Source organism: Pseudophryne corroboree, chromosome 6 (genome assembly GCF_028390025.1).
Source record: "Pseudophryne corroboree isolate aPseCor3 chromosome 6, aPseCor3.hap2, whole genome shotgun sequence".
Lineage (NCBI taxonomy): Eukaryota > Metazoa > Chordata > Amphibia > Anura > Myobatrachidae > Pseudophryne > Pseudophryne corroboree.
Window position 1 is genome coordinate 14,529,393 of NC_086449.1, and position 24,819 is coordinate 14,554,211.

General features: G+C 37.2%; 1 protein-coding gene across 1 annotated transcript; it reads right to left on the minus strand.

The window, feature by feature from the left end:
- Window positions 1-447: 447 nt before the first annotated feature.
- On the minus strand, window positions 448-24,549 carry LOC134934002 (olfactory receptor 1468-like). Its single transcript, XM_063929527.1, has 4 exons — window positions 23,982-24,549; window positions 6,779-6,852; window positions 2,081-2,163; window positions 448-451 (listed from the first exon to the last, which is right to left on the minus strand). Exons 1-4 carry the CDS (start codon window positions 24,547-24,549, stop codon window positions 448-450), a joined length of 729 nt encoding a protein of 242 aa, XP_063785597.1.
- Between the last annotated feature and the right edge of the window lie 270 nt (window positions 24,550-24,819).

Consider the following 24,819-nt stretch of genomic DNA (forward strand, 5'->3'; position numbering starts at 1 on the left):
TGACATTCTATGGCTGGCAGGTGGATCCATTAGATACACAGATGAAACATTTGATGCAAATATCACGCAATTTGCACAAATGTAACAGCAATCTTTCAGAAATGTATGCCAATTTCCTGCTTTTACAACAAAATAGAATTGCTCTGAATGAAAATGTCTGTAATGTCAACAAAAATGTATCAGAGAATTATATGATCATCTCCAGGAGTTTAGAGGCACAAACCAATGCAAACATGGCCTTTCAAGATAATTTATTACGACTCATTGAAACCCAAAACAACATTCTCAGGGGCACCAATGAAAATATGAGTTCACTAGGCAACAGATTGGTAGTCACTTTACTGAGGCCTTAAGGTCTGCCAATAGTAGTATTAACCCCTCATTTGCACCACCACCACCACCACCACCATGCAGACGTGCGGCCCGCAGAAGAAGAGGTCCAAATAATCAACTGAGAATATCAAAATATAATAGATAGTTAATTGGTTGTGTTTGCAAATTTATTTAAGTCTCATTAATTTAAATGGTAAAACCAAAGCACTTATTAGTATTTTATTTTGTGATACCTTAAAAAAATGATTGTTTATTATGTTACACTGAAAAAAGCATTGTTAATATTATGCTGTTTACAAAGCATCAATCTTAATATTATGCTTATTATGAAGCATTTAAGCCTATTTTTGTTAACATATAGATTTTTTGTTATGATTTTGTATTTCTCATGTATATTTGTATGCTGCAAAAACATTGTTACTTGCTTTTGTCAACTGTACACTATGTATATGGTTTCAAAAAGTTAATGTGAGTTTTTATTGAGGCCTAATATATTTCTGCCTTATTTTCCAAAATTCAATAAAACTTTAATGTGACAGCACTAACATTTTATCTTGGTGTGTTAAAAATGAAATCTGAAATATGCCAGTCTTGTGTTTGCTTAAAACTATTTGTTAGTGTAAAACCTGTTCACATGCAATTAGTTAATAGAAAACATAATACACCTTAAAATAAGTGGAATATGTTGTTTGTTTGTTTGTTTGTTTGTTTGTTTTTGGGTGGGGGAGTGTACAAATGTGAAAATTCACTAACAAACAGTACTAGTGAAAGTGTATGGGCCAAATACAGTCATGTACTTCATCTCAAAGTGTCATGTGTGATGCTAAGCACTCTTTCAGAACTTTTATTAGTACATGTTTCAGGAGGGCAAAAATGCTATGCACCTGACTTATAAACCTAATTTACTGTTTAAAGAAAATCACCTGTGTTACCATTGCTAGTATAAGTAGTTAACCACAGGTGAGGTGATACATTCATTTAGAGTGTAGGGAAGACACACATCAGTTAAAATCTTGTGGAATGGGTTCATTGTACAGGATGGTGAGTCATTTCTAAAGATGTGCAAAACACATTTATACTGGAAATAGTAATGATGTGTAATATTATTACTGTGAAAATAGTTGGCTATCTCCAAAGCCCTAACCCTCCTTCCATTCTCTGTGCTCACAGAGTTACCAGATGAAACCAGTAGCCATGCCTGCTTTCTGCCCATTGTATAATCCAGCAGAGGTTCTTGATTAAGGCATAGATTATGCAACAGTCAACAACAGCAGGACACTATGTCTCATATCTTATCAATACTAAACAACACAGACCCACCTGATCTATCAAGACAACAGAACCTAGATTATAATAGGCCAAATGTATGTTTTACCATATATTGAGTGCATCATTATATTTGTGATCTGCAGGACTATCAGGATGCAACAATGGAATCTGAAACCAGGAGAAACATTCACACCCTGAGTCCACTGTAATATATAAAAATAGGTTAGCATGACAGTTGCAGATGCGTAGTAACACAGGGATGACTGAATAAGAATAAAGGAATCATGAGCCAGGATAGTTGACAACAATGCACATGATTAATTTATTTGCATGACAAACCACCTGCACAATGGTGGAATAGGTGTGGTGGCGATTAAGGAACACATGTGCTCTTGCCCTAGGTGGTCTCAGCTCAATGTGCATACAGTCTATAGCACCCAGGACATTTGGTATGCCTGCTAACCTATAAAAAACTAACCTGACTTCATGCAACTGTGCCTTCTGGATAATGAAGCAGATATAAGTGCTGGAGGGGGTCTTGATTGCTTCATGGACTTGGCCCTTTTAGCATGAGAAAGTGACTTAGGATATCCATACCACCTATTCCGTGACTGACTGAAATTTCCCAAAAGCGATAAAGTGCAGAACAGCCAGCAGTTTGTGTAGGACTGATAAGTCTTATTACTGTGCAGATTCTGTATCAACCTGTGCTTTGACAAAAGTTGATGTAATTGAGGCAGATCATCTGTATGACCTCATCATCAGAGAGTGCATTGAGGTTCAATTGCGCATGGTAGAACCTAGGCCTATGTAGGCCCTATCTGCTGGTTTCTCTGTTCTGCTCTTTGCTCCTGGGCCCTTTATGTCAGCTGGCACAGGCCACATGAAATCAGTGCTTGACTCCACGTCAGATTTTAACCAAACTCATCCATGGTTGAGAGCAGAAAGTGAGGGCTGCAGGTGATTTGATGGGCATTTCTTAGCATTTTGATTTGTTCAGACAAAATTAAAATGGTGTTCACATGTTGCTTTTTGGAAGTAGCGCATTGTGGTGCAATTTTTGAGCAATTTTGTTGGGGCTTTTTCTGGAACTTAGGAAAAATATGGTTTTCACATGTCAAAACGCTCAAAAAAAATTAATTGACTTTGTGCAGTGGGGTGCGATCTTATTTTTAGCGATTTTGTTGCTAATCTCTGTGCATTTGCAAAGACGATTCTTAGTAAATGTGCAATAACCTTGATGATGTTTGTGTCAGTGGTGATTTGACATGATTTGGAGTACAATGCCGCATTTGACATGCAAATTCCATGAAAATTGATCCTTAGTAAATTAGTAATTTGCATATTTTTTGCAAAAAAACCCATCATATCGACCAAAGTAAATCTTTAGTGAATTTCCCCCGGTGAAGGGGGTGGGGGGTTATTGATTTTGGGTGAGATTTGAAATAATCCTTAATCGCCCCTAATTGCCGGGGAAAAACACACATTTACTAACTAGCATTTTCACTTGATTCTTTGTCTTTCTATGGTGCATTTATGCCGTATAGTGGCATGTACGATTTGTGTCAATTTAGTTGCTGTTGCATGGAAAATCATTTCATAAGTCACATTTGAAAGTGCAATTGTTGGCAGTACAATGCCTTACAGGCTGCATGCCAACAAAAAGCTCATCACACCTCAATTTGCACCACAAGTCGCAACTCAAATCACAACACAAATCACCTATGTAGGCTCTGTGGCACCCATGCCTGCTGGTTCCTCTGTTCTATTTTTTGCTCATGGGCCCTTCCAGTCAGCTGGTGGAGTCCACACGAAATCACTGTCTGCATCCAGGCTAATCTATAACCTGACTGTGCAATTGTTGTGCAAATTTGGTGGTGCTTTTGATGGGCAAGGCAAAAAAATAGTTCACACATGTGAAAATGGTAAAAAAAAATAGTGCATGAGGTGCAGTAGAATGTGGAGGAGAATGATTTCTCCAAGACAATTCTTATTAAATTTGCAATTTCTACTGATACAGTACCAATGTTATTTGGATAATGTTTGTACTGATGGTAATTTTCCACAATTTTGTGTACAAAGTTACATTTGCCATGCAACTTCCATGTAAATGAATCCTTAGTAAATTATTGATTTGCTAAATTGTGTCTTTTTCACACAAAATGAAAATCAATTAAAGTAGACCTTTAGTAAATTCCCCCCTGGACTCTGTGTGGAGTGTAAAATCCTGATCAGGACTCTTTTCATGTGAAGGGTCATATCCTGATCAGGACTCTATCTGCGTGGAGGGGAATATCTCGATTAGGACTCAATCTGTGTGGAGAGGAATATTGTATAGTATGTATGCACAATATATTGTATCATCGTGTTGACCTGTAGCAAGTACGCTAGAACATTCCAGTATGTACCCAGATTAAGGGTTTCTCTACACACTCACATTCCAAAAATTGTAAAGCACAAACACATTATTATTATTATCAGTTATTTATATAGCACACACATATTCTGCAGCACTTTACAGAGAATATTTGGCCATTCACATCAGTCCCTGCCCCAGTGGAGCTTACAATCTATATTCCCTACCACCTGTACACGCACGCACATTAACACTAGGGTTAATTTTGTTGGGATTCAATTAACCTACCAGTATATTTTTGGATTGTGGGAGGAAACCGGAGCACCCAGAGGAAATCCACGCATGTACGGGGAGAATATACAAACTCCACACAGTAAGGGTCATGTTGGGAATCAAACCCATGACCTCAGTGCTGTGAGGCAGTAATGCTAACCATTACACCAACATAGTAATACACTTCATGCACATTTTTAAAAATGCTCTTATTGGTTATGATTCCAACAATTTTAGTATCTTTTTGACAATGTTTATAGGATTTACCATGACTACATCCAAAAGAAAACATTTTTACAGTATAGTATGTCAGTCATAAAGATATTTCAATGAGGAAACTGGAGGATACTAAAATTAGGAGAACTGGAGGAAAATATTGTTTTTACCACAAAATGTACGTGTTTCAAGTATAAATTTTGATGATATCTAGTCTTGAGTAAGGACTAATGTTTGCTCAATATTTTTTCATTGCCCATTTTGATTCTTAACTTTTTGCATTAAATAACCATTTTATCAACAGGGCCAGATTAACAATGAGCGGATGGAGCTATGGGGGAAGGCAAAATGTTTTGTTCATACAAATTGGTTAAATCACAGATTTAGCCAATTTGTCTGAATGACAGGCTTTGTCCATTTTCCAGTGTTTGGGAGCAAATGACCGAATGTCATGTGCTCTCATTCCAACCAGCCAGATCTGGCAGACTATCTGCCAGATAATTGTATAGTGTATGGCCAGCTTTATCTTTGCCACTTTCAATGACTTGTAATTTCGACATGTTCAGATTGGATAATTGGGAAGAAAGCTTTATAAATTTATAAGAATATTTTGCTATTTTTTTATTATGTTGCACCATCTGTGGCATTTGCTTTAGAATGGACAATATTTCTTAGTAGGAAATAACATTCTCTGAAACAATGTGTGAAATTTGATTGCAATATTTTTTTGACCACCAGACCTTTACTGTTTCCGTAAAGTTCACTGTATCCCTTAAGTTTACTGAATACTGACAGTTTACTTGATCCAAAAAAAAATGTAACTGTATCCCAAAATGTTAAGGTATCCCGAAAGTTTACTGTATCCCTAAAGTTTACTGCATGCTTAAATTTTATTGTATTCCAAAAGTTTACTGTTGCACCATCGGTGGCATTTGCTTTAAAATAAACACTATGGGCAGGATGTAATAGCATCTGTGTTTGACGGAGGTGCAGGATGCCGACCGAACTCAGACATTTTTTAAAGTGAACTCAAACATTTACAAGGCCTGTTTGGGCATCAACCCGCACCTCTGGAAAACTCCGGCGCTACTACATCCCACCTAATTTCTTAGTAGGAAACAACATTCTCAAAAACAATATGCAAAATTTTTTAGATGCTATTTGACCAACAAACTATTACTGTATCCTTAAAGTGCTGATAAGCTGTAAGAAAATGTTTTATTTTAGTATTCATATTTCAAAACATTAATTAAGAAAAATAACATCATTATTGTATGCCAAAATTTTACTGTATACCAAAAGTTTACTGTAACCCTAGGGTTTACTGTATACAGAAATTTTACTGTATCCCAAGAGTTTACTGTATACCGACAGTTTGCTGTATCCTGAATATTTTACCATATCCTAAAATGTTACTGTATCCCAAAATGTACTTTATTCTGAATGTTTACTGTATACCAAAAGTGTAAATTTTCAGTATACAGTAAACTTTTGGAAAGCATTATTTAGAAATAGTTTATTATATCAACTGTATTTAGGGTAAAAAAATATCAAGGGCTTTCCTGCAATTTACAACCCAAAGGGAAAAATGTATGCCCTACAGTCTATGCTTTTACTATAAGGACAATTATAACTTTGATGTGTTATTTCTCAACAACCTGACCACTTATCAAAATTCTGCAACCTTATTGCACAGCCAAATCACACACCCTATCAAATGACATCTGAATAATCAAAATCAGTGTTGTCATTTGGGAGTAGCTGCTCTTACATAAAAATTGCATAGACGATTGAATACAGTATTATTGTGTGGGTCACTCAGAAATGGTACTTGGATAAGCCAAGTTGTAAAATACAACAAATAACACAAGCTTCTAAACCAGAAAAATATTTTTAGACTTTTTTTAAATCTTTTTGATACATTTTATAAATTATGATCCAAATGTGATAGAGTGTGATTTGGCAATTGCACAGATAATGTTGCTGCAAGATTTGCAACAATGTTTATACAAAATTTGGTTGGTTTTTGTCTTTAAAAGATTATCCGCTTTTGATCATGATACATCCACACTTTTGACAAAGTGTACTTTTTTACATTTGGTCCTATACAGTAGATAAGAAATTACAATGAAAATAAATTATGTCATTATAACATTCATTTAAATAGTACATTAGTTAAATATTAATTAATCTGAAAGACACATGAAGGATCTGTTACAACCACTGAAGGCACAGACAAAAATATATGTCTGATGACATATTGCTAAAACTAAATGTTGATCTTATTATAGATGAACATACAATAGTTCAGCTAGAAAGGATAGCACTTACCTGGACATCATCAACACCTAGATTCAGCAGAACATTCATCCTCTGTTGACTTGATTTCTGGATGTCAGATGCAGCTTTAGATACAGAAGAACATTAATTTTAATCATACAAAACAGAGAGCATGATATTTGTCTTTTTCTGATATGCACTACTCATTATTCACTGATCTGATCTGATTATATAGACATAGAGGTCACTCAAGAGATTATTATAGCACCTATGGGGAATTCACTGGGGGAGCCAGAAAGTTCACCAAAGGAAAAACTGTTTTTATTACACTTGGGGAGATGTAATTTTCATCAACGTCCATTATCTATATTTTTTTAGTGACTTTAATATATTGTAAGAAAGAAGCACTTATTATATCAAGGTAGTATTAGGCAGTACAATAGAAATAAGGTCTCTGATATTTGGCTTGGTTAAAATAATAGTTAATATTTATTAATTAATGTATATTTGTTGGAAATAAATCTGTATTTTTTATTTAAATGAACTTTAATTGAAAAGTTCACATTATAGCTCTACAGATTAGCAAGTATAATTGTTTTTAATCTGTACAATAATTCACAAACAGGATATCACTATGATAAAATAAAAAACATTGAGAATGAAGGTATAAGAAATATCCACTTTTAAGGAAAGCCTAGCTTAAGATAGCTATGATCTGCTTTTATACTATGGCTCACTGAGTAAAAATGTATAAAAAGAGCATTATTTATCTGAACTATGATGCAAAAAAATACAACATAGTCTAACATTACCAATAATCAGAAAAATGCATTAATCAAAAATAAATTATTATTATTATTATTATTATTCTTTTTATTATTATTCAATGTTTAAAAAAGCCATGGCATGGACAGATGTGAGGTACTCTCTGTACACTGAAGGCAACTGTAGATTATATGGGGAGAAGAAAAGGTAGCTCAACACTCAGTGAAGCTGTAACTACTAAAGAGTAAGCACACAGGCTCAGAGTCACTGAAAGGGACTGACAGACAAAAGCCAAGGAACACTACAAGCAAGGAAAATGCTATGGATAAATATAAGGATGAAGGGTTGTTCTCATGAGAAAATACATATTAAATGGAGGGGTGAACATTTGGAGGGTGAATTGAGGAGATACAGTAAGTGTATTTAGGAGGAAAATGGTAGGCTCTGATGAAAATTTGTTTTTTGAGTGATTGTTTGAAACTAGAAAAGTTGTGAAAATATCTGACATCGAGGATAAGCAGAAGTCTTGGTTAGGAGGATGATAGATGATGACCAGGGTGAAGTTGAGGTTAAAAAACAGAGCAGAGGCGGTACAGATGGGTTCATGTTTATCTTGACCTTTAATAGGATTAACTGAGACTGGCCAGTCAGACTTAATCCCCTGCTGTAATGACTTAATCCCCTGCTGTATTGTTCTCTGTATTGTATTGCAGCTGAGAACAATTGATGAAGGGTTTATGTTAATAAACCATGTTGTGCCTAGGCACAGAAAACTAGCCAAGATAACCATGGACCCATCTGTAGGAGAGAGTGTTAACAGAAATTATGTTAGATATAGTAGGAGTGTCAGAGGGATTAAGTGCTTTGTAACTGAGGGTCAGGAATTTGTTCTGGATTCAGAGGTGGATTGTGAGCTACTGAAACAGGTTGAATAGGTGGGAATCATGTGAAGAATGGTTAGAAAGAAAAATGAGATGGGCAGAGGTGTTTCTGTAAGATTGCAATAGGGACAGAGAAAAGAAAGGGGAGTCTAAAAAGAAGGTTACAGTTGTCAAGGCATGAGATGATGGTTAAGTGGATAAGGGTTTTGTTGGTGCCTGAGTTGAAAACGTCCCTAATCTTTGAAATATTTCAAAGGTGGAAATGGTAAGAATAATATATTTTTAAATGTAAATAGTGAAGGACAGGGAAAAGTTAAGGGTGATACTGAGGCAGAGTACTTGAGGATAGGCCAGAGGCCAGATTTTGTTGACTGGGGTGGAAAGTATGGGGCCCTGGATGGTGAGAAGGCAAATATTTCAAGTTTGGACATGTTACATTTTGTATAATTTTGAAAAATCCAGGATGAGATGGCAGAGAGACAAGAAGAGAAACACATGAGGACAGAGGGATCAAGTTCAGGAAGAGTTACAAAGTGAAAGAGGAGGAGTCTATCAATGAACCCCTGCATAAATAGACAAGAAGAGAAAGGGGAAGATGAAAGAAAGGAATGTTTGGTAAATTGAGAGTTAAGCAATAACAGGGCATATTCATAGAGATTAATGTAATGCAGAAGTTGACAGAGAAGCAGATAATTGACAGTGGCAAAGGGTGCAGATAGATTGAGAAGAATAAGGATGAAAAGTGACCTTTTGCTTTGGTATTGGAAAGGTCATTAGTGTCCTAAGTGAGGACAGTTATGACAGAATAGATATTAAAGAGGGTCAAAAAAATGGGAAGAAAGATATTATGTAAGTCAATAATTTAAAATCCTCTCAAAGAGCCTTGAGGAGAACGGTGCAGCAGTAGTTTTAGAGGGTTACTTAAGGTTGAGTGAAAAAAACTTGAATAAGGGAAGAGAGGACAGTGCCAGACGAGAGGGATATGTTGAAGAGATGGCCAAGAAGACGATAGGACTCAGGAGAGATTTAGCAAAGTATGTGAGCGGGAATGGGGTTAAGAGGTGAGTGTAGTAGTAAGTACTGTAGATAAGAGGATGATATGGACATAATACCCAATGGTAAAGACACATGACAAAGTGGGAGAGGAGGGATAAGAGGTGACAAAATATAAGATGTATTTGAAGATTGTACAAAATCTTGGATGGAAAGTATATGACAAAGTCAAAGGCAGTGAGAGATAAGATCAAGGTAGGAGTGGGATGATAGAGGAAACAACTGAATGTGGCAGAGGCAGAAAGGGTTAGAGTACTGAGTGGTAGGATTAAAGTATGAATTTGCAGTGGAGGAAATCATTCTGAGAACATAATTTCCACCACTACTCCTGAGCAGTGCATGTCTGCAGGAAGCTTGCAAGCTTGGGGTGCCAGGGTTTGGGGGAAGATTGACAGCGGAGGGTGACAGCAGAAGCTAACTAGAAGATCGATGGCAAAGGTGAGGGAGCTGTTGTTGAGGGAAACAGCTCAGACAGAACAAGAGAGATGAGAGATGGGATTGTGAAGAACATTTAGAGAGGAGGAAATAAAATTTCATACAGATTCTGCATTTCTTGAGAATAGTGAAGGAGGAAATGTTGGGGGAGGGACAAACAAAAGGAAAGAGAAGATGATGGTCCATATTAGGAAAGAGGAAATTATTGTAGTCTGAGATAATGCAGCAGTGGGAGAAGGTAGATTAAAACAGTATACATTACTGTATATAAAGTATAGATCTTTAGAAAAAAATCAATAAATGTATAGTAGTACAAAATTAATAATTTTACCAAAAGGTTCAAATGTATCACTTAGTGGTAACAAAAAGATTTAACAAAATAGGGGGTATCCGACCATACACCTATAAGTCAGATAACAAATTCACAATGTTAATGAGTACCCTTCAATTACTTGACAGTACAGCTCCCCTCTCCTCACTGAAGTAATGGAAACTGTACTCACACTTAAACTAAGAGATTAAATGGAAAGCAGGATAAAATTATGACCAGAGATTATGGAAACAAATAAATATCCTAGACAATAATCGGCCAAAAATCATCAAGAAGCATTGTGCTGCACAGAAAGAAAAGGATTTAGGAACAGTTGCCTTCACTATAAATGGATAAGCAGCTGAGGCAAGTCAGGCTAGAGTCTACCATAAATTACTGTCCTGAAGAAATGCACCTATTGTCCCATAGACCCTTTCTGGGAAGCAAGGAGAACTGTGTTAATGTTTCAAAGCTAGCTACTGGTCATCTTGTTTATCTAAGGTAAAAGACAGTGACAGGAGCCCAGCAAGACCTTATATTCACATAACTTACCATTCCTGTAACTGCCTAGGGGGCAGACACTCCTTGTTGAAAAATATACAGAAGTATCACAGATACCCAGAGGCAGCACTTGTGTAAAAGTAAAGAGTTTAAAATTGAGCAGAGAAAATAAATTATTACTACAACAGCAGCAGATTAATATTACTGGTAGCGCGTTGAAACTTTACCTGAAGAGACAATACTCTGATACTACCAGTATATTGTATGTTAATAATATTTTTTCGGAAGAAGACAATTCACATGCCCTATAGTATTTATCCGTTCCAACATCAGAGACACACATATAATTTCGCCCAACGGAGCTATTAAGTTTGATTTATATCACCTAAACTCTAATTAATGAATTCACAATTTGGGTTAGACAAAATCCCATGATAATTGCCAGTTAAATATTACTGTTACTTTGCCCTTTGCCTTATAGCCATTTTTTTAGAGGATCAATAATAAAAGTTACATTTTAAACATCACAAGACCACCTAATTTACAATAAAAGTGTGCCCCAGAAAAGACATATAGTCTTTCTTTTGGCTCTTGTACTTTACAAGAACCATACATTTCTCCAGACCAGTTTACTGAACTATCTCTGGGAGCACCGCCAACCTAGTGCCAAATACCAATTATTTGTTTTGCATTATGGCCATATGTTGGTTTTATTTAGAGCTATAGCTTTAACTTACATTATATATAGCACCAAGCATCTATACTGAGAGATCCTGTGCAGACTCCACCAACCCTTCTCTATCCTCTGATTACCACCATGGGTAATTTCAATATCCTTACTGACAGTCCAAAATTTGCTCACACCTCCAATTACTCTCTCTAACCTTCTCTTACATCCTCTCCCAATGGAATGACTCTTATACTTATCTAGTGACCATTTCTTGATCTTGCATCCCCCAGACTACAGTATGCTCAGTTTCTGAATTCACTAACACAGCCTTATCACCTGCACACTCTCCTTCATTACTTCAAACTCAATGTCACAAAAGTCCTCCAAGCATCTTCACACTTATAGAAAAATTAATGCTATTAATTTTCAACAGCTTTCCCACGTCTCTGTAAAAACTGCTCTCACCAATATCTACAGTACATTTACTCCTCCTGGCGTAAAGAGCCGAGTAAATTCAAACCCGCTCATCTCCAGTTTTAATACAGTTCTATACAAATTTTATTAGGTATTTTTCTAATGAATGTTTGTTCTTTATATCAGTTTACATGATGGAAGCTATATTAACGATGTGGAACGCATATTAGACCGCATATAACATCCTTTAGTATGAAAGCACAGGACGTCCATATTCTCCCAGCACTAGAGGTGGAACGCAGAAAGCCACTTCCGGCATTAGCGGTGGAATGCATGACGTGACTTCTGGCGGAAGCAGGAAGTGCAGCGTCTGCTATGTGAATCACGTCTTGAACACAGCTGCTAACATTTATTTCAAATAGAGGAGGATCTTCTGAATGGACCGGCCTGGCACTAATGGGTTAGGACTTTACATTGAGTAGAATAGGCTTTGATTAGCTGACTGTAATCCATGTCTGGAATTAGGTTTAGCTATTGTTCTGGGTATAAATACCCTGTTCCAACACAACCTCAATATGCTTTGACAAAGATACCAGGAGTATAAAAACGCGTTGGAAAGGAGGTTGGGGACAGGATATTTGACTTCCACCGGTGTCGGATGGAGCTTGCAGAGATGCCTGGCTTTAAAGCACTTATGTTCGATTGTCCGCTTTGCTAAATGGACTATTCCACTGTGTGAGAGTCCAGTACTACTGCCTCTGTATATATGTTTTACTGTATTGTATTTGTGGATTAAATTATTGAATTACGCTTTGGTGGAATTTTTCCATTTCTTTTGAGGACACGTGGTTGTAAGATCCATGGTGGGACAAACCCTCTCAAAACACTTGCATTTTTGTCTACATGCCTTGTAGACCGACATTCAATGTATGGGTCCATTTATCCATTGACATCCTGATAATTTTAGAACACATACCCCTTGCCCTATGAGGTTTTTTCTCTTTTCTTTGAGGATCAATCTGAAGAAGGAGGAAGCCTGATTGGGACATTCCATTAAGAATCAGTGGATATTGGGTGTATTTCAGCGTCGAGGGATTCATTATTGGTGATATTGTTTTTAAATTCCATGGATTAATCCATGATTTATGACAGAAACAAAGCTAATTAAAAGGGAAATTAGGGGCTGGTGTCTTGCAATTCAGAGCTGACTGTCCACCATCCTTGATTAAATACAATTAGATTGTTAAGTTAAAATTATTTTGTAGGTGCGCTTCTTCGGTTTAATGCTCACAGTCACATGTCCACAGCAGCCCTTTGTTATTAGAGATGTGATAATACCGCCTTTCACATAGGAATACCCAACTGCAGCAACATGAATTAAAAAAAAAAAATTTTTTGCTTAGAATTATGTTTTTACACTTTAATGTCTGAACAGCCTTTTGCTATCTTAAATGTGACTATACTGCTCATAACACAATTCCTAATTGCAACTAGGTTTGTTTTCTTCAAGATTTAAATTGTTTTTTATTTTAGTATAATAAATATGCTTTTGTTTGGTGGGATGAGGATACGGATGAAACAGTGGAACAAGCAAATAAGAGATAGTCCAGTACACCTTGATTTCTCACCCTTTCATACCATGAAAAAATCAATAAAAAAACACTTTGTTCACCAATAGTATTAGTATTTATGAACATAAATGATTAATTGCCATGAAGTATTTAAAATATTAACATTTATTTGGAGCATATCTGAATAGAGAAGTCTGCATATCCAGATAAAGTGATTCATCCAGTATTGTGCTGAAAGCTATTCATATACTGTTGTGCTGAAAGCAACAGGACATTTCTTGAGTATATTAGTCCCATCCATTGGTAGACTAAATATTAAATAAATGTAACAATATTATTATTATTATTATTATTATTATTATAGTCCAGTTCCTATATTGACCATATAGAAGCCAGTTTAGGAATCATTCAAGATTAAATCAATGTATTCTACACATATGTAATACGTAAATTTGAGAAACGCAATTGACCTTTATTAATGGTGCAGAAGTGTCCTGTATAGTGCACTTCCAAATTCCAATTTTTTTTCTGTTATCATAAGGGTGTCACGTTTTATATGTGTGTACTGTTCTTTCTTCAACTGGACTATCCAATCTTTTTTATATTAATTGGAGTTTGGATGTTCTACTCTGAACTGTTATAGACACTATGTATAATTGATACCCCAAATGCTTTTACAATTGTAATCTGTATGTGGTTTACTACTGTTGATGGCCATGTTAATACACCCAGTACTTACTTTTAAAGACGCCCCTGAGGAAGTTGTGACTGACTAAATGTGTTGGGTGATTATCGCTAGTTCAGAGTGGGATAAACAGTCTGTTATTGGATTCTCCCATAAAAGGGACAACTGTTAAACCCACCTACAGACAAGATTAATATATGATGTAAGAATTGTTTTTAAATATTTATGTATTTTAATAAATTGATCAAAATTGGAAATAAACTGATTATTGTATCATACTGGGTGCATTTGTTGTGAGGGTCTCATTTTAGATAATTTTTCCATGGACTGGTCCTGAGAGAGATATACAATCAGTATGATTTGGCTAATATGAAAGGGTCATTGGGCCATTGTAGTGTTCAAGATCCAGTGTATTAAGCACCCCTCAGGACCATCAACTATTGAAGCAGATTTTACATCCTAACTGGGAAAATAGCTGCTCTATTCACATAAAGAACTCAATTGAAATATGGTAACTGTTACACCAACACTGGTGGAGTGGAGCTTTCTTGGCGCAATTTGGGTATTGTATGTTGCGTTTTATATATATATATATATATATATATATATATAACACTAAGCAGTGGGGCAGCACACCTTTTTAGAATGATAGTCCCGGTGCCAGCCGTAGAAACTCCCCGGCAAGGAGTCCACAATAGACAGCAACTGTAGTCGGCAGCACACGGCGTAATAAATTCACAAGGAGTCAGGATTACTGCAGTAATCCTGACTCCTTGTGAATTTATTACGCCGTGTGCTGCCGACTACAGTTGCTGTCTATATATATATATATATATATTTATAGTTTCATGCAGTTACCGGCACTCAGTACCTCCCTATTAGAATATGCCCCAGTGCCCTCCGTCACAAAGCTGTGTAAATATATACAAATATCGGCGGCACTCACTAGGGACTTTCTCAGCTCAGGAAAAAAAGACACAGCTCAAGTCTACTGTTAACGTTTCAGTTTATGCAACTTTCGTCAGAACAACATACATAATGAAAAGCACATACCTTTATACCCACACCAAACACCCAAGTGCACGTCCCAGGCTCGGTCACGCCGGCGGGGAATGGATGATGTCATCAGCCCGCACCACTGTCAGAACGCTCCTCCCCGTCGCCGCTCCGGTTACCATGGAGACATACTCTATACAAAGAAAGAAAAAACATTTAATATACCCCTAAGGATACCGGAAAGTCCGTAGGCCATGCACTTTGACAATTGACACATATCTGTTTCAGCGCTGACTGCTAACCTAAACACAATGTAAATCAATCCTATATATATCTTATTCAAGAAAACAATTTAGATAAAATTTATATATATATATATATATATATATATATATTTGTATGCTTGTCCCTGACTGCAGGGTATATCCCTGAAATGACGTAGGAATAACGGACATATTTTAAACTATTCCTGAGTCTGAGGAGTGCCACCTTACTTTTTAACTTTATGGGATTATATCAAGTCCTAGGAGGAAACCCCAGCAAGTAAACCATCGGCAACTGAAGGAATACGGGACTACAGGTACTGTATATATATATTCACTCTTATTCTGTGCAACAAATTTGCAAACATAGAAACTATAAATCCACTTTCAGAAGTCAAAACAATCTTCCACTCCCCCTTGACATATCTCTGTCAGGTAAGGATCCACAAAAAAACACATATAGAAAAAGAGGGGCACTCAGATATATATAAATAAACCAGCAGTATCCTATATAGGATTGTCCACCAATGACTTGATGGAAATCAAATGTACTTAGTAGTCCAGAAAATCATATATCATCAAATGGTGAAATGAGACAATTTCTTGAAATGTAGAGATAGCGTTAGTCCAAATAAGGTGAAAGTTCGTTCACTGAAGATCAATTGTGTATTGGACTTTTCTTCAGACTCATAGAGTCTCTGTGTGGAGATTATTTTAATTTAGATCCTGTAAGTAGACCATCATACCAGAAAAGACAACCAACAATGGTAAAATGCCTGCTGTTTTATGACTACAAAGACTTCTTCAGGGGTGGTACAATGACAAAATGTATAAACACAATATCAATTATTCAATAGTATGGAGGACCAGCATTGCGCTCTTTAATTGCTTTTTCCAGAGGTCTCTCTCTGAACCACACCCTGCTTTAGTGAGCTAGAGAAATAGGCTTTCAGCAAGAAAAATATTTTTTTTTTCATTAACCCTTTCTCTGCTGCATCAATTTCACAAACAATTATTTTTTTATTGCCGACATGCTTAAAAAGCTGTTTAGACACTTAATTCTTTTACTCTACGAGGACAGTGCATAACTTTTTTCCTCATATGCAGACAATTTTATGTTTCAAACAGGACTTTACAACATGCTTTTTGAACTCACCACTTGGCTGCAGGTTCGTCCTCCGCTATGCTGTACAATAAGCATCTATTCAGCTGCTGTTATAATCCACATTTTCAGGGTTCACTACGGCTGGCCGGCGGTCGGGCTCCCGGCGACCAGCATCCTGGCGCCGGGAGCCCGACCGCCGGCTTACCGACAGCGTGGCGAGCGCAAATGAGCCCCTTGCGGGCTCGCTGCGCTCGCCACGCTACAGGCACGGTGGCACGCTACGCGCGCCACACTATTTTATTCTCCCTCTATGGGGGTCGTGGACCCCCACGAGGGAAAATAAGTGTCGGTATGCCGGCTGTCGGGCTCCCGGCGCCGGTATACTGAGCGCCAGGAGCCCGAACGCCGGCATACAGAAGACCACCCACATTTTCAGTGTAGAACATTACTGCAAATCAATTTCCCCCCTATGTGGCAATCTGGGGTAATTATCTCAATTGATTGGTCAGTGGTGCAGTGTCTTTGTGCTTAACAAAGGACCACACATAGCTTTCCAAGCTTAAATCAATTAAAATATTGATTTACCATTGTCAGCACAAATGAAACAAAACAAAAACAGCCTAATCTTTATACAGGCCACTAACTCACTATTTGACACCATGATATATTGGCAGCTAGTCTTTGTGAAGTCTCAAAGTCTCCAAATCTTGTGTTTCTCCTTTGGAGATACTGTAAAGACTCTGGCCTCTTGGCCTGCAGTTTTGACTGTCTTAGCTCTAACTGATCTGTCTGGCTACCAGTCCCACCTGGACTGTGTGGTTGCTCAAGTCCCACCTGGGCTCTATCTCCACAGGACAGCTTCTAGTGGCCACATGCCTTTTTTCTTCTCTTTGTATGTGGATCCCTCCAGCCCCACATTGAATCAGCTGCTCAAAGGTGCCATCTTTACTTTTCTGCCACCCCTGTATTGGAACTCAAGTAAAACCATAAATATTAATGCTTTATTTGGTAAACACTTAGATAAGATAAGATAGTTTATTGTCACTAAAAAACATTAGAAAATGCAGAAGTGAAATTACAGTACAGTACACTTATACTTCGATAGACAAATGAGAATTCAAACCAACAATTATGGAAGGGAAAAAACTGTTTCGCATCCTACTAGTATGGCAACCAAGACACCTATAATGCTTCCCAGAGGGCAAGAGAGAAAAAAATTGGGTAACAAGGGTGACTATAATCCCTAATTATCTTGTTAGCCTTAGCCACACTCCTTTTATTAAATATCTCCGTCATTTATTATAATTTAAATGTCATCATCTTGATAACCCAATGTACAGAAAAGTTCTAATCTCTTTGGTGTCAAACATGTGTAAAGTTTTTGAGCAAATGAATATAAAACAATATGATATTACAGCCATCAGAGTTAAGTGATTGATCATGAGCAACTTTTTGCTAATGTGCATTTTCCCACCTTGCATCTTGTTTACGTTTGGCACTTATGACAAGCTATGCCAAAAGGCCCAGAATGGAGGCCAAAGATTCAATGCAAAATGCATCCAAAATGCCATCTAAAAGGTGCAAATATGCCTGCTTGGAGGGACTTGACTTGAGGATAATGCTACTGCAAATTGTATGCTAATGATGATGATGATGTAGTTTCAAATGTCTTTAGGACACACCTAATTATGCAGATACAGCATATCTTCTGCGCTAAGCTATAAGGACAATAGTTTATGTAACACTTGTTTTTATCAAATAAAGCATGTTTCCTGCTCTCTTTGGGAAGGGAAACATTGCTATTATGGTAATTAGTGTGGGCTTTATATATATATATATATATATATATATATATATATATATAAATTTGCATTCAACATGCTAAGGTTTCCATTATGTTAATTAGTTTGGACTTTATATACAGTATATAAATTTGCATTTAACATGCTACAAATGACTTGGGCACTTACAGTATTACCTACACTTTCCTGCCATTTACTGTAAGGTGTATGAATTGTGTTTTGTGTTTTGAGCATATTTTGTTCTCACAGTGAAGCCATACCTTCTGATCTATTCCTAGTGCATCTGCTCATGGTTCCTCCACGGTGAGAATGGCATACAGTACTTTCTATATATAGTATGTTGACTTGGTCACACCATCTCTTTGCTGCCAACATTGAATAATATAGGTACAGTACTGTAGCAACCAAAAATTTTCAGGTATATTTTTAAGTTTGTGCTTCAAAACAAATTTTGCCAAGCACTGAATGAGGCCCGATTAGTATCAGAATACTGTGCTATAATTGTTCAAAGAAAAAAAAACTTTTTTTATTGTGCTAATCAGCGATTGATCCTTTTGAAGTGAAACCAATGCACGTAACTGAACAATATTCACCATTTGTCTAGTGATACTTCCCCTATCTTAAAGTGCCTTGAGTCCTATAGGAGAAAAAGAGCTTTAAAAATAAAATAATATTAATAATAATAATAATAATAATTATTATTATTATTATTATTATTTCTCTTGAACTGCGTGGATCAGCGAGTTCCATAGAGTCAGAGTTATAGATTTTAAATTAAACCCCCAGATAACAGTAATCGAGTGGGGCTGTATGGAATTAGAAGTTGCTTTAGGTACATTGGGCCCTGGTCTCTTGGCTCTTACAGTCTGTAAACCAATCTTGAAAACAATTCACCATCTTACAGGCAGCCAGTGGAGGGTATAGAGAATGGGTGTTATGTGGCTGGAATGGCAGGCATTCTTTTGCTGGTAGACCAAGGTAGAGTGCAATTCAGTAGTCTAGCCGTGATGATACAAATGCATGTATGACTATAGGCAGATCTTCAGAGAAAATTAAGTGCTTGATTCTGGCAATGTTCCCCAGTTGAAAATATGAGGATTTGATTGTGGCTGATACTTGATTTTTAATTGTCACACCACCAACAAGGACAACACCAATATACTGCATATGGTTAGTGTTTTGTAATTCTGAACCCCCAAGCGTAAGTTTAGCTGGATAGCTATGCTGCAGTTTTGTCATCTGACCTATTATAAGAGCCGCTGTTTTATCAGGGTTCAGTCACAGCTAATTTACCCTCATCCAATCCTGGAGCTCAGATAGGTAGCCATTTAGGATTGTTATTAGGTTCTCAGTACATGCTAACTGTACTTGGCTGATACCCTCTCTTGCTGCCAGCTGCCACTGCATCTGTCACACTGTATGACAGGCAGCAATGCCGGCAGCATGAAGTGCAAACCTTCTGCCTCCAGTCACTCACCCCATTCAGGAATAGCCAGCAGACATTCAGAGGATGGCTCTTCATGAGCTATGCGGGAGAAGAGAGCTGCTGTTCCTGTGCTGAGCCATCTCGCCTGCCTGAACATGGATCTCTATGCTGTACCCGGACAGGCAGATGAGGGTCTGGGGTGACACACAGACAGCAAGAACACTTAGAACAGGGAGAGTGGGGTATTTCAAAGAACCCATCATGGAGCTCTGCAAAAATCTCATGGAAAATCAGCCTGGGATCCTACAGAGGAATTGAGTGAGTTTTGATTTTGTGTGTGAATTCTCTCTCTCTCTCTCTATGTTAGGGTTGGATTTCCATAATCCCCCACACTGGCTAACCCTAAACACCCACTTAGTGCCTATCCCTAACCCTTCCTCCCCATAGCCTAACCCTAACCCTCCCCCACCTCAGCCTAACCCTACCCCACCCCCTAGTGCCTAAACCTAACCCTCATGGCCTAACCTTAACCCACCCAGGCATACTTACAATCAGCATTCCATTGTCAACATTGAGAGTGATGTAGTTACTCCAGTGCTGGTATTTAGGCCACAGGTCAGGATTCCAGTTGCGTGATTTTGACAGCCGGCATCCCAACCAGTGGTATATATATATATATATATATATACACACACACACTTTGACCCCCCCTACAAATTCTGTGTTTGCCCCTGGGCTCTTCCCTCCCTCCTCCCCTCCCCACTGTACCTGTCAATATGTGTGACAGGCAGCAGCAGCAGACTAGTCAGCATCACTGAAGACACTTCAGATTTCAGTACGCACCACCCCTTTCTCCCCTCACCTCTCCTTCCCTCCTGTGGGCATTATGTGTATAAGCTGCACTACTACAGATGGCATTATGTGTATAAGCGGCACTATTACAGTGGACATTATGTGTATAAGTGGCGCTGCTATAGGGGGCATTATGTGTATAAGCGGCACTACTATAGGGGGCATTATGTGTATATATAGTGTTTCTACAGTGGGCATTACTACAGTGCACATTGTCTATAAGGGGCACTACTAATGTGTGCCGAAACAAGAATAAGATACACTACAATGTGATGAGTCAGGCATTACTTGTGCTACTGTGTGGCATAATTTGTGTTGTGTGCACTATACCTTTATTGAGAATGGGGATGAGGGTGCCAATTTATAGTTTGCAGGGGAGCACCAAACACCATAGCATCGGCCCTTTGTTGGACCTTCTCTATAAACCAAAACTGAAAACTTTAAGAAAATAAGTAAAAATTTTGATTTCTATTAGTATGGATATTTAATAATAATAATAATAATAATAATAATAATAATAATAATTATAATTTTTTTTATAAACCACAAGGCATCCGCAACACCTTATAAAGAACATAAATAGAAACAACCTTAACAAAACAATAAAATATATTATTGTTTTGTTAATGCTGTTTCTATATATGTACTTTGTAAGGTGCTGCAGACCCCTTGTGGTGCCATGCAAATAAAGGATGATGATAATAATAATAATAATAATAATAATAATACTGTACAGAACATTGCAGGACATGGACATGGTGTATAAACATTGCTGCATCAGTGGTCATAGGACCCAAATAAGCAGATGGCAGTAGAATGCAAAGGTTAAGTGCAGTTGTAGGAAGTATATGAAGGGAAGATGGCCCTGCTTGTGAGAGCTTACAGTCTAATGGATGCATGGATGCAAATGTTGAGGTTTTGCATGCAGCATAAGAGCAGATGAGAATTCATACATTTTTGCATATCTGTTATGATATCCAGCCTGTCCTCAGATACCACAATCTAAGACAGCTGGGTTGTGACGGTGGCACACTTTGGTCAATCAGGATAAATACAAAATACCTCTACCACCACCAAAGAAGTTGCGGGAGTATTTTGGTTCACCATACAAACATTAATATTTCACAATCACTGACATACAGGTACGTAGCTTTGACCTCACAGCTCATGAGTTCATCAAGAGACATGGAAAATACACTAAATTAAAGTTTATTTTTAATCTGAAAAATATTTCCAAGGTTTTTGGTTACAGAAAAGGAATATTACAAAGTACACACAGATTATATTGCTTTGGTTTCAGAATTAAAAGAGAAAAACAAAGAAACAAGATTCAAAGTTGCTTACAAAAGAGACCTAGGCCCTAATGTATTACGCCTTAGCAAGAGATAAAGTGGAGGCCGATAAAGAGTGAAAAATGACCAGCCAATCAGCTTCCTAACTGCCATGTTACAGGATGTGTTTGAAAAATGACAGTTAGGAGCTGATTATTTTTTCAGTCTTTATCAGTTTCCAATGTATCTCTTGTTAAGGCTTAATACATTTGGGCAATAAATAGATGATTACTGCGCTTGTGGATGCTTGTTACTTATATCACATCAAATATAGATATATATATATATATTTATATATATATTAGATTTTTTTGTATAACCATTGGTCCTCAGAAATGAATAAGTATTTAGAATGAATATTAGGAAGGCCTGTATTTATATAATATCACATTTATTGTGCAATCACAATGAGAAATATGCATCAAAAATATATATCAATAAACAATAAAATGGTAAAATTCCAAGGAGAGTAATAATATAAATTATTTGTTCTCTCCTTCATATGCATACATTAAAACAAGTAATTTGATTCCTATGATAGTACGAAATAGTTTGGAAATAGTAACTATTGGCAAACTCCCAGACTTTATCCTCCTCCAAGGAATGAAAATAATGTATTTTAGTTAATTTGTAACAATGGTGTTTACAGCGGCTGTTTGTGTCCAAATGGTATCATTAGTGGCTGATATGCACCTTGAGACAGCATAGTAACCATTTTGATACATAAAATCAAGTTATACCTAGGTCAGTAGAATACAATTATTTTATGCATAGAACTTACATAACAACTAATTTTTGGTAATTATTTCTGAGTTTAATCACTACACTATCTATGATCTATTCTGAGTTATATGGTACTTACCGTAGAAACTTAAGTATTTCCATGAAATTGGGCATTTTGGAATGGCAGCTATGTGAGTGCACAGAACCACCTTGTCTTTTGGGAGTTTCATGTGTATGTATCAGCCGCTCTGTGTGATTCAAGCAAATGGGGCAGGGAAGCCTGTTTCTGACTGTTATCTTGCAGCCAGAATTGTATCTGGTTCAAAGGCCAACACTTAAATCGATGGCTAAAAATAATTTGGCTTAAAATCAATATGAAGCATGGGTTTACACTGGGATCCGGTCTGAAGATCGACAGTGTCTAGGTCGACAATGTTTAGGTCGACCACTATAGGTCGACAGTCACTAGGTCGACATGGATGGAAGGTCGACAGGGTTTCTAGGTTGACATGTGCTAGGTCGACAGGTCTAAAGGTCGACATGAGTTTTACACATTTCTTTTCTTTTTTTAAAAATTTTTCATACTTAACGATCCACGTGGACTACGATTGGAACGGTAAAGTGTGCCGAGCGAAGTGAAGGCACCATGCCCAAAGCATGGCGAGCGAAGCGATCCATGTGAGGGGATGCGGTGCACTAATTTGGGATCCCGGTAACTCTACGAAGAAAACGACACCCAAAAAAAAAAAAATCACCATGTCGACCTTTAGACCTGTCAACCTAGCACATGTCGACCTAGAAACCCTGTCAACCTTCCATCCATGTCGACCTTGTGACTGTCGACCTATAGTATTCGACCTAAACATTGTTGACCTAGACACTGTAGATTTGATGAACCACACCCGTTTCCACTAGCAGATGCACCCTCACCCCAGCATTACACCTGCATATTCTCTCATTGTCATAGTCAACCAGGCTTCTGCAGCTAATCATAACTACAGCCACTTTGTGTGCAGTTCAGAAACAGCTCAAAAGTGATGAAAATAATCCTACTCACAAAGGAGTCCTTTAGGGAATTGAATATTTTTTTTAGTTGGGACAGTGATATTAAACAATCCAAAGACAATGATGGTGTATACTCTTGGAGCAGTACCATAAAATAGATCAAATATTAAATAGTGTAATATGTTGTAAAATTAAATATGTTTTGATGATAAATAAAACATTTGGCATTTAATTCACATTGTTCTGCATTCTGACATACTGTGATTTTTCTGTAAAACTTCCATATGTTCTGAGTGCATGAACAATACTGTAGGTGTCCTTAATGTATTACCAAGTGACACTATCTCTGCTTACTGCCATACTGGATGAAGGATTTATGCTGTTTTGATTGATTTAAAAAAAATGTATAGCAGTGATGTCTAGCAATATCCAAGTGAGGATCATCTAGTCTTAGACACTGAACTACTCTTGATATATTTATCAAACGCTTTATGTATATCCTTATTTCTGAAGCTGTATATGACAGGGTTAATCATTGGTGTTACCACAGTGTACAGCAGAGACAGGAGTTTACTTAAACTCTTTGAATTTGCTTTGGTTGGAAGTGAATAGATACTTGTCAGGGATCCATAAAATAAAAAGACAACAGCCAGGTGGGAGCTGCAGGTAGAGAAGGCCTTATGTCTTCCAGTAAGTGATGGGATTTTGAGGATGGTGAAGACAATATAGACATAGGAAATAATAATGATTAAGAACGGGACAATAACTAATGGGATAGTAAGCAATTTGGGTACAAGATCGGTCACATAGGTGTCTGAGCAGGAAAGTTCCAGCAAGGGAGTAAAATCACAGAAAAAATGGTCAATCACATGTGGTCCACAGAACCACAATTTAAACAGAGCTATAGCTTCATTTAGTAGTACAGCATAACTTATAACCCACGACATTATAACTAAGTTAAAGCAAAACTTGTGGCTCATTATAGCAGTGTAACGCAGCGGGTTACATATAGCCAAGTAACGGTCATAAGACATCGCTGTCAGAAGGAGACACTCCGAACAATCTGTGGAACAAAATATTAAATATTGAGTGATACATCCCAAAAGAGAAACGAGGCCTCCATCATTGAGGATAATATACAGCAAAATGGGAACAATATTTGTGGTCATCAATATGTCACAAACAGACAGTTGAGTAAGGAAGATGTACATAGGAGAATGAAGATTCTTACTTTGAGACACCAGTAAAACTATCATGATGTTTCCACATATTGTCATCCAGTAAATTAGGAAGAAGAGACCAAA